This window comes from Toxotes jaculatrix, chromosome 14 (genome assembly GCF_017976425.1).
Source record: "Toxotes jaculatrix isolate fToxJac2 chromosome 14, fToxJac2.pri, whole genome shotgun sequence".
NCBI classification, from domain to species: domain Eukaryota; kingdom Metazoa; phylum Chordata; class Actinopteri; family Toxotidae; genus Toxotes; species Toxotes jaculatrix.
In genome coordinates, this window is record NC_054407.1 from 18,377,560 (window position 1) to 18,388,504 (window position 10,945).

Consider the following 10,945-nt stretch of genomic DNA (forward strand, 5'->3'; position numbering starts at 1 on the left):
TGTTCGAAGGAATTTCATGTACTCTCTCGTACACACGTGTCATCAGTTTAATGTTGGTTTGGCAGTGAGCACTGAAGCTCAAGATGTTCAGTGAATTGTCAGTACCCCACAGAAGGGGGTTGGTCATCATCTAGCACAGTAGATTCCACAGCTTTCACTGTTACCCGCTTTGATTTGTTGCTGTCTGGTTGGAGTTTGTCATGCTTCTTCATTACATCCAGATGTACAACTGCATCATATTCTTTTGAGTGATACTTCTGCAAATGTTTTATCCCTCAAAATACTCAAACTGCACACGTTCACTCTGCTAGTTTGCTTTGTTCCTCCTTTTTTTTTTTGGTTTTGTTATGTTTTTTTTCACCTGACATCCGGACTGACGTTTTGCGCTAATATCAGACCATTACTGGGTATCTGGTCAGCGCATCCTGATTTCCTACACATGTGTTTCTGATTGCTACTGTTGCGTTGTTTTTCCGCATTCGCTGTTGTTTGGAAATTGACAGTAAAGACAGAGAAGAAGACAGTACAGTTCAGTGAGGACATCCAGGTGGAGACCATAGAGCCGGAACAAGAACCTGTATATATAGATGAGGTAAGTCCTCTGTGTCTGTGCTACACAGCAGTGTGCACTTGCTTACTAAGCTTTTTCAGCCTCATTGAAGTGTCACTGTTGCAAGAGTTTTGTTTCAAGATATGATCTAACATTTCAAAATTGGGGGACAGCAAAGTCAGAATAATAGCCAAGGTTTTCTGTTGTAGAAAAATAAATTGGGGAACTAATTTGCACAGGAGAATGTTTTTTTTTCTTTCTGACTTTCAGGACAAAATGGATCAGCTACTGCAGATGATCCAAAGTGCAGATCCCACAGACAACCAGTCAGACAGCGTTGAGTTACTACAGCTTGAAGGTAAGAATGAAATAATCTGAGTAAAAGAATGAAAGTGTGAGATAAATCATTGTCAGTTTACAGTATCAAATGTGTTTTTTGTTTTTTTGTTTTTTGTAAAGATGAAACATTTTTATTATTATTATTTTTATCAGGTGCCTGCAATCAAATGGGACCCCTCATTGACCAGAAGCTGGAGGATATAGACAGGTACATTGTACAGAAATGACATGTTTTACCAATAGAGAACCACAAAATGTTATTAGTTGAAAAAGGTGCGAGAATAAAAGAATGCAGATATCTGATGTAAATCATATTACACACATCTCTGTAATTCAGACCCTCATTAAATATGTAATTAAGGGAATATAACTGTCCTTATGTGTATGTGTGGGTTTGTATCATCAGGAAGCACTCGGAGCTGTCAGAGCTGAACGTGAAGGTGATGGAAGCTCTGTCTTTGTATGCCAAGTTGATGAATGAGGATCCAGTCTATGCCATGTATGCCAAGCTGCAGAGCCAACAGTACTACATGCAGCAGCCTGCCAATGCAGCACAACAGGTATTGTGAACTTGTCATAGGTGTGACACTGAGACAGTGATACTTTGACCCATTTGTGTCTGTACTACACAGCAGGATTTTCATTAACAGAAATCTTTTGAGGCCAAACTTCCCATCGTATTCTGTAAATGCACATTATATTGTGTTTTTTCACTTTAGGAATTTCTGCCTGAGGAGGCAGAAATTTCAAATAAAACAATCTTGGTTCTTCATTATCAAATGTGCCTTGGTTACCCATCTGTTATTGTACCATTCTGCTCGCCTGAACTGCTCTCAGTTTAGCCACTTATTGTCTCAGTAGCCCTCATTATGTGCTCTGTACATGTTGTTGACCACAGGTCTACCCTGGTCAGCCTGCATCAGGTTCATATGCCATGAGCGGTACTGCAGTGCAGGGTTACACTGTTCCCATGGAGCAGCTTCCGGCTGGAACCCCCATACCTGGCCAGCCAGCTCCTGGGTGAGTCTCGTATAATATCTTGTCCCAGTGTCCCGGTACATCAGAGCCGGGTTCAAGTACATTGTTAGAGTATTTTGGTGTGATTCCTTCACGTTTTGCTGTTTTGTTCGTGTTTTTGTTGTCCATTCAAATTGAATTTGTGAATGAAAAGCGTATTAAAAAGAGAAATTGAGAGCAGCATGTTGGTGAATATGACATTACCCTGCTCCTCTACAGAGGAAATTAGTGCTATTAAAATCTAAATTAGGCTAAAATAACCATGTGAGTTAAATTACAGGCTAATTTCACACCTCTTGGTGTTACCTGGCCTGTAATTGTTTGAGCTGGTCGTGGCTATTACTTGAAACTTGGTCATTTTTCAAATGCTGGCTTTGTGATTCTACCTTCCACCCACTGTTAAATGTTTCCACTTTGCTGTAGTGTTGTAATTTATGCGGCTTCACTCTTTTCCATAGTGACGTTCATATGTACATGGGCCAGCCGCCAGTCTACACTGCAGCTCCAGGCAGCATGGCCCCAGCAGACGTTCAGTCCTACCAGAACCCAGCCACCGCCCCGGGCCCCGCCCCAGGCACGACTCCCACAGGCATGACGCAGACACCAAACTACAGCACCCCCTCCGGTCCCAGCATAGCACCTTCCTCAGACGCCGCACAGGCCCCCTACTCAGAGAAAGCCTTGCTATAGGGCCCCCTTAGCTCACTGGTGTCCTCACACATAAACACACACACACACATGCATCAGACCTGATCAAATAGTGGTCTTAGATCATTTCTTTTATTATATTTTTATGATTTGTTTTATCATGAAACACCAGATGGATGGGAAAAATACAAAAAAGAGTAGACTATCCTTGACCTTTGACACACTTTTTTTTTTTTATCCGGGCGCTATACAAATAAATATACAGTTACAGTTACACTTCTCAGTCCAGGTTTAGAAGTGATCATGAGCTTTTTATTTGAAGAGCCCACACAAAGCTACACATGGCCTAAAATGGACTCTGTGTTCTTTGTTTATGTTCTTGCATTTTCTCCTCCATGTCTTCACTTGATTTTTAGATGTGCAGACATGGAGGAGGTTTCAGCTGCACTTTCATCTTCAGTTGCACTTATTTAATTTTTTCGTCATCATTCAAGCCTGATCACTTCCAAATCTAGATCTAATAGCAATATATGCATTGTCCATTTTTATGTACAAGACCTGACACTCATTGTTTCCTGCCATTGGCAGGATTGTGGGAAAAATAGTGTTAACCATTTATTTTCTGGGTTGGTACGTTATTAATTTCCCAGGAAGTTTCTTGGAAAGAACTATATAGTTATGTACTAGTTCTAGAGGAAATGAGACAAGTTCCTGTAGTTAGGCTTTAGTTGGAATTTATAGGCAGTTTTTGATAAATTCCAGAGGAATTTCTTTAAAATAAAAAGGCTCTATTTAAACCTAGGTAAAACAAAACATTTATTCTTCATACTCTATACAGTGTGTTTGTTTGTAGACTGTTTGTAATTTCACATTCTTGCATGCTCAGCTGACACTAGCAGTTAATTTAAATTAATCACTCAGAAGTGTAGCAGTTTGTACAGTACTTTATTGATAATTAGTACCTAATTCCATATCTCTTTCCAAGAAACTTTGAAGGAAATAATTAAGAAATTACAGACCCGTTAAATAAGGCATTGCCAAATTGCTTTGAGAAAACAAGTGTAACTGTAACCACTTCAACCTAACATGTCACGTATGCAATTACTAACCCCCAGCATGCACACTGGATACACACATACGATACCCAAACACACTACAGGCAGGTGTAACAATAGTTGACATATTACAAAATATAGTTACAGCACTCAGTTCACACATCCTCAGCTGTAGGTGATAATTTACCTTCACTCACACACTAACACGGAGAGAAATCCACATGCCACAGCCTTCTCACACATTTAAAGCAACTACAGTGCTAATCACGTCACAAAAAAGGGGCGTTGACTTACATTTACATTTCTTTCTTTCTTTTTTTTATATCAGAAAACGGACATTTAGCAATGCTCAAAACGTTAGGCTACTACAGTCTGTATATGTTGTCAACTTTTAGAAGTACTGAAAACTGAAGCCACTTTGTTTTTTGGAGGGAAAAGAAACAAGAGGAATTCAAGCATGCACATGACTCTTGTATATACTGTACTGAACTAGTAGTGAAGCCACATGATGACCTCATGGGTGGGGTGTATGTTAACACAGCTCCGGGTGTTTTGCTCAGCCTTAAAGGTGAACTCTGCAGTCATGATGTCCCAGGTGACTTAAAAGGTGTAAAAGCCAAAGAGAACAAAGTAAAAAAAAAAATAGCCACATGCCAGAAAAAAAAACACTAGGTAATTTTATGTTTCTTTTCCTTTGTTTTGTTGTTTTTGTTTTTTCAGTGACTCCTCGCTTCATACTGCAGAGTTTTCCTTTTCAAAACAAGCAGTTGTGCGTGCTTGTTGGTGGATGTTAAGACTAGCTCTGTTTCCATTCAGGAGCTGTACTAACAGACTCGTACCACAGACTTGGCTACTAAGGGGTGAATTCTCTGAACCATCCCAGTGTCTTTAAAGCATCTCTTTAGTCAGTGTTGAAAATTGAATACTATGTTTTTTTTTTTTGTAGTGCATTTTAATTTATGTTTTGATTATTGTTATGCTATTTTAAATGAAGAAGCAGTGCAGGATGTATGTATTCAGAGAAAAGCGGAATATGGGATATTCTGCCTAACTTAGTTGTATATTTAAATGGCTCACATGAGAACATGGACGTTTCTCTCTGTGTTTGATACTTATTGTACTGTAGGGTCAAATGGTAATGTGAAAACTGATCTAACCCCCCCACCTCCACCCACCGTATGCATTTCAAAGCTGTCCTTTCTCAGACCTGTCTAACACTAAAACAAATTCTACCTGAAGTAGAACTGAAATGAAGCTTCTCTGATCCTGGACAAGTACAGTCTGTTTTGTCTGATTTGTAAACATCTCTTTAACAAAGTCTCCATAAGCTATCCGTTACAGTGCTACTCTGAAGATAAGATCAGTTGTACAAGGTCTCATTCTCATACTTTCATACAGCTTCTTCGTCTTCTATTTGTCGAGCTTCTTCAAGTTAAATGTCTTTGGAAAAGAGCTGATTTTTACAAAAACTGACTGGATTGGAAAAAGCTGATGAAACAGTAAAATTATTTATCTGTTGTGTAATATTGAATGATGCTAAATGAAGGAATTATCAAGAAGTTTTAAATATGTTTAACCGGCTGTTCCAATCGCAAGGCAAATTTGTGTTTTGATCTGACTGTAAATTTGTGTCATTTCAATTTCTCTAGAGAGTCTGTGTTTCAGATGTGCTGCTTCCTGTCACCCCTGTGCCGCCTTAAGAATATAACAACCCACAACTTAAGCTTGGTACCTGGGACTTTGCAAACACAAGTACGTTTAATTCTCCAGAACTTGATTTTAGCATTAACATAGTTGATTCAAAGATAAGGAAAACTTTTTTTTTTTTTTTTTTTTTTTTTTTTGCTGCCTTCAACTAAATGCTAGAGTGAAATAGTGTTAATCTGTTGGATCAAAGAGGGCCGAGAATATCAAAGTAGCTGCTATTCTGGGACCACGGGACCAGGAGCCAGTTAGTCATCACACATCATCCAGATGTAACATCTTGTTGCACCAAGGCATTGGACTGCAGCCCCGATGTAACTTTATTGTACAGGATTGAGATGCTGCCTGTTTTTAAGTTTTAAACCAACATTATTGTAAAGGTTCTGTCTAAACTTGTACCCTGCTGTTTGTATGTATTCTTTTAACCATACTTATTAATTGGTATTCACAATAAAACCAGGCCAAATGTACAGAATAATATGTATAACCTTTTTTTTCAGAGCATTTTGTAGAGCATGTTTAATACATTAAATGTTTTTATTTAGTTATGTTTAACTTTACAAAGATTTGCTCTGATGAGAAGAAATTGTGGGGTCCTACACGAATGCTACAGTTTTGGTTATTTAATGTAAGCAATTTCTGTAGTCATGAATATTTAATTTTTCCAAGGAATACTGAAACTGTGCCCTAAGGCCATATGACATAGAAATCCTATACATCACATACTACATAGAACTTGTTATAGTATACTGTTTTAGCAGATAGTCTACAAAGAAATCTACATAGTTTAACACATCATACCTATAGCAAATAATATATGTGTGACAATTGATGCCAAACTGCAGCTTTGGAAAGCTACTTCCAGTTAAGCCTCACAAAGAGACATCAAAATGTTTTTCCCACACTCAAAAATCATATTTAGTCTGCATGCGGTCGTGCTCTGAGTATATTTTGTCACATTTTCAGTGTGAACACAATACATACTCAAAACCTGCTTAGAGTCTGTGCATAGTATGGAATGTGGACACAGTGTTGGATTTAATCCACATTTTCAGGAGCTATAAAAACTGTCCTTTGCTTTGCCACTAGATGGAGATCAGTGTGTGTGAGAGCTAACAAGTCCAGAAGGATGAAATCTGCAAAGTGTTCTCAGCTGAAGATGGCAATACAGTTTTGCTTTGCAGCCACTGAGAATTAAATTTTCAAAGGGGTAAGAAAATATTAAGAATTGCTTAATTTCACATTATATTTTTCATTTTGTTGCAGCTCCATACAAAGTTATATATGTATATTCCTGTTTTATAATTATATATATATTATATTATTATTATTATATTATATTATATTATATTATATTATATTATATTATATTATATTATATTATATTATATTATATTATATTATATTATTTTCGCTCATCCAAAAAACACCTAAAACAGACATGGGTCTCAGTGTGATCATGTAATTTCTCCACATCATGTGTACAGTTCAACAGCAGGCTTAATGTAATTTTCTCCTTGAAATTATGGGATGGGAGTGCTCTTCTTTGTGAGCCCATAAAAAGGCGAGCATGACCACCTCATTACCTCAGCAATAAAAGAATACAGCCTCCAGTGCAGTGTAAGCAATGTCAGTGTGCAGAGTCCAATGGCTCCATTGGCTCATTCTGTGGGAGATGATTGTCAAAGTCTTTAGCTCCAAGCTCAGACCAGCAACTGGTGTTCAGGGACCATGCTCTCGGGGAAGACGGTCAAACTCGTCTTGTATGAGGTGCTGCAGTTTGCAGCTCTTATCGTACCAGTCTTTGTGATAATGGAGAGGTTCGCCAGCCTCATACGAGATGTCAGAGGACGGGATTTAACAGCGTACTGGCTTGTGGTGGCGGCTTCTATCGCCTATGTGACCTCTGTGACCCTGCTGGTGTGGGTACCTCTCAAATATATGATCCTGAAGCGACGGAGGTTCCTCACAGAGATCACACAGTGGTGAGTACATGGGAAACATTTTTGTAATTACACAGTGATAAAGTATCTACATGTAAATTCTTTATCAGAACTATTGTGTATCATAAATGAAAGTACTCAAGATGTAAAATGACCCCTGGGGTTAACATCTTCAACAAGGCATCATATTTTATACACTAATGGGATTTTTTTTTATGTATAGTTTAATCTTAAGTCAAAGTAACTTGTTCAGTTTGATCCACTCAGGGGTTCTGCTGCTACCAGCTTACTCAGCCTGGTGTGACCAGTACCTTATGGTAGCTAATGTTAGCAAGCTTTAGCTAGATATCGCTTTATAACTGACATTACTTTCAGTTTATGACTCTTTTCTGCTTGTGCTACTGTTTCACTGTGTCTCAGTGTTTACCTTCATCTAGCGGCCTTTGTTCAGCAGAATTTACATGGCGGCACTTTAGTCTGCAAAGTAACTAGTAACTATGGATGACAGATAATGTCATGAGTAAATATGACATGTAGTGGAGCACAAGTATTGAGAAGAATGAATACTAAGGTATTTTGAGATTATACTTTCCTCCATTGTAACTGCAATGTAATCTGACAATGACAGGACAAGCTTCAGTTTATACACTTTTTATTCATCATACTGAGGTGTGAACTAAAACATCCTGTTTTCTTTTTCAGGAGACCAACAGCGCTGGCGTATCTCATCCTGTGCACATTACCGTGCTTTGCTATTTTAATCGCCAGCTCCAAGGTAATGCCATCATGACCGATCTTCTTGTCACTGAGGAGCACCTGTTGACGTTTTGTTCTGTCATGCTCCGATGGGGTCCTTGAAGAGGCATATTTGTTGTAAACAGTCCATTTGTGGCGCAAGTTCGTTTTATGACCCCCTTGTGTAAGAGAATGTGTTCAGAGCACCATAATTACTCACTGAGTGATGGTCGAAATGGCACAATGCGCCACAGAGAGGGAAAAGCATTGCTTGTCACCAGTTTTAATCTGTCTTTTGAGATTTAGTTATTGGCTGTGCATTCACAGATTTTAGCACCATCATAATGGAAAAAAAGGAAATGTGTGCCTCATCACAAGACTGGACTCTCTCTGGGGTATTCAGTAACCCATGGTGAGCATAACAAGTTGGCCATTAACCCAAACTTTAATACCATCCTCTGCCCTAAAAAGACAGGAGTTTTTACACGTATGTTATGATATGTCCTTCACCATTTTGTTCTACGACAAGCTATGACACAAATAAGAGTATCTGACCTCAAAGACTTGTCGGACATATTTATACATCTCATAGTTCTTAATCTTGTGTTAAGGGCATTCAGCAGCATCTTAATGTCTATAATTATGGGGTAATAAAATCGGATGGGTTCATAAAATTTGGAATGCAGGAGCTCCTGTGTCTCAATGCAGCCAAATGCTGTAATGAAGAATTTCAGTTTCGTTTCATCCTGCTTCATCCCTCATAATTTCTGTGTGGCAGATCACTTCTTTCTGCTATTGATTTCGCGTTTGTTTTTCCACTGTTATTGTCATACTGTAGGTGCAGGTGGACAGAGGACCCAGGCTCGACCATTTCGCTGAGTTACCTGTTTCCTTGGTGCTTTTCTCCCTCATCTGTGTGGATATTATAGAGAGGATTCGGCCCTGCAGACTCATTGGACCATGTAAGACTTGAAGTTGTTGGCATTATTAAAAAGTACAAGATGTAGAGGTGAACGCATCCACAAGGGTGTTGAATGTTAAGATTTTGGGGCAAATTTGTGATTTTGGGCCATGAAACTGACATGACTCACTGGACTCATTTTAATGTAGGGTAACATGAGGTCAGAGAGTTGGTGGCAGAGCATGACTGAATGAGTGTAACTGAAAAATGAATCTCATGATAACAGTGACAAAGAAACTCTATTTCTGTGGATCGTTCACGTTATGGCCAATGCTCAGTCTGTTCAAAATCAAAATCAATTAGTATGATAGCAAACAACAATTGATGAAAATGACCAATAATCTTGACACTGGCTGGACTTGAGGATAACAATTATGCTATCATAGACAGTATCTAGTATAGCAGCTGGAGCTGTGTATGCTCTTGTCATTTGCAGCAGACAGCCTGGATCCTGACCTTGACATGCCAGGCCCCATCCTCACCCACCTGGAACAGGTGACCACCGTTTCAGGCCAGCTGCACCCTGATGAAAGCCAGAATGGTGTGACCCAAGGCCATCCAGAGGCCAGAAATGGCAGCGCCTCAGGCAGATGGCAGGATTTTGCTGGCTCACCCAGCCGCTCAACTCCAAGCTCACGAGCACCGAGCACTGCCTACCTGTACTCCTCATCCTCACGCCCTCGGTCCTACTCTGGGCATCTAGGCTTCCTGTGGAGGAGGGATGGGAGGTCAGAGGTGTTTGTGGATAGTTTTCTATTCTGGTTAGACACTGTGGAGATGGTGAGAGTAGCAGGAGAGCCATCAGTCTTCTACTCGGCCTGGGTGTTCCCTGTCTACATTCTTGGCTTCCTGTCCACTTTCCGCATGGTCATCACTCCTCACAACCCTTTGTTGTCTTCTGCTGGAGTTGCTCTGCAGGACCTTCCTTTCTTTATCATTCGGGTCGCTCTGATTGCGGTGTTTGGTTATGTGACACCTGTGTTATATCCACTGAAAAATGTGCTGGTGAGCTTGACATTTATCTACTTTACATTCCTGACCAAGCTGCGGATATTCAGAAGGCAGAGCATGTTTTGAGGAGGAGTGGCAGGTTCTGTTGTTAATGAAAGATCTGCTTTGATTGTGGATGCTTGAACAGTTGGTATATTTATGCGTAGGGAGAGGTGCCGCGGAAACCGTGTTGGTCCTGATGATGAGGGAAAGCATGTTTTGAATGGTAATGTCTGCAAATGAATTGAAAGGCCATTCATCCAAATCGAAATGCAAAAATGATTATGGCTTTAAAACAAAAAAAGCGTGGAGGCTGGCGTGTACAATAAGCCAACTGTTCTCATTTTGCTGTGCCATATTTGAATCTAGATGTATTTATTGACACTTAATTTTGTGTTTCTGCTAAATTTTTCATTGTTTTGGGCTTTTTTTTTATCTGTAACACATTTGTTAACATACCACAAAGAGTGATGAAAAAAAAAAGTATTTGTTGTAAAAAAAAAACATTTTGAACCATTTCCAACAAACTATATTAAAGTCCTTTGTTTTAACACTGGTGTAAACATTTTGAATTCAAGTTGATCACAGCTCTACAAATCAATATTTCTAAATTAATAATGGATCAAATGACTGCAACAAATATAACAAACTATGTGTAACGTGAAGGGGGTCACTCATGGTGAGAACAGAGAGTTATCCCCCATCTGTGTTGGTCCCCTCAGCTTTGCGGAGGGTTTTAGCTTCTTTCAGCTTGATGTTTTGGTTTCACTGTCCTGGTTCAGTGTGTGGGTACTCTTTCCTTTGTATTTCATCGATTTTTCTTGATTCAGCAACTATATTGCTGAGGTCTGGTGGATGTGCACATGATCACTTATAACCACCAACCAATCATCTGGCAAAAAGAAAGACTACAGTACATATTGCCCCCTGTTGTTTTAATATTACCCCCTGTTTAATGGTAATGGGAGAAAGCGTTATGTAACCTGTTAGTCCAAAATCTTAC

The 10,945-nt window shown here is 39.3% G+C and overlaps 2 protein-coding genes across 2 annotated transcripts in view; both read left to right on the plus strand.

The window, feature by feature from the left end:
- Positions 1 to 4,215, plus strand: part of LOC121193772 (collectin-12-like) — a 35,626-nt gene extending 31,411 nt beyond the window's left edge. Inside the window, exons 19-24 of the mRNA XM_041056236.1 lie at positions 504 to 592; positions 821 to 908; positions 1,043 to 1,097; positions 1,296 to 1,449; positions 1,788 to 1,909; positions 2,365 to 4,215. Of these exons, the coding sequence (XP_040912170.1) occupies positions 504 to 592; positions 821 to 908; positions 1,043 to 1,097; positions 1,296 to 1,449; positions 1,788 to 1,909; positions 2,365 to 2,596 (740 nt within the window). The 3' untranslated portion in view covers positions 2,597 to 4,215. The remainder of the gene's footprint in view (positions 1 to 503; positions 593 to 820; positions 909 to 1,042; positions 1,098 to 1,295; positions 1,450 to 1,787; positions 1,910 to 2,364) is intronic.
- A 2,819-nt stretch (positions 4,216 to 7,034) lies between these two features.
- Positions 7,035 to 10,319, plus strand: tmem236 (transmembrane protein 236). Its single transcript, XM_041054921.1, has 4 exons — positions 7,035 to 7,298; positions 7,959 to 8,031; positions 8,830 to 8,953; positions 9,389 to 10,319. The coding sequence occupies exons 1-4, from the start codon at positions 7,045 to 7,047 to the stop codon at positions 10,027 to 10,029; spliced, it is 1,092 nt and encodes a 363-aa protein (XP_040910855.1). The 5' UTR covers positions 7,035 to 7,044; the 3' UTR covers positions 10,030 to 10,319.
- The last annotated feature ends 626 nt before the right edge of the window (positions 10,320 to 10,945 follow it).

What these genes read in the sequence shown, in the direction of transcription:
- tmem236 (XM_041054921.1), top strand. Translation starts at nt 7,045, where the DNA reads ATGCTCTCGGGGAAGACGGTCAAACTCGTCTTGTATGAGGTGCTGCAG. An exon ending in CTCACAGAGATCACACAGTG is followed by an intron (nt 7,299 to 7,958) that starts GTGAGTACATGG and finishes TTTCTTTTTCAG; the next exon opens with GAGACCAACAGCGCTGGCGT. An exon ending in TTTTAATCGCCAGCTCCAAG is followed by an intron (nt 8,032 to 8,829) that starts GTAATGCCATCA and finishes GTCATACTGTAG; the next exon opens with GTGCAGGTGGACAGAGGACC.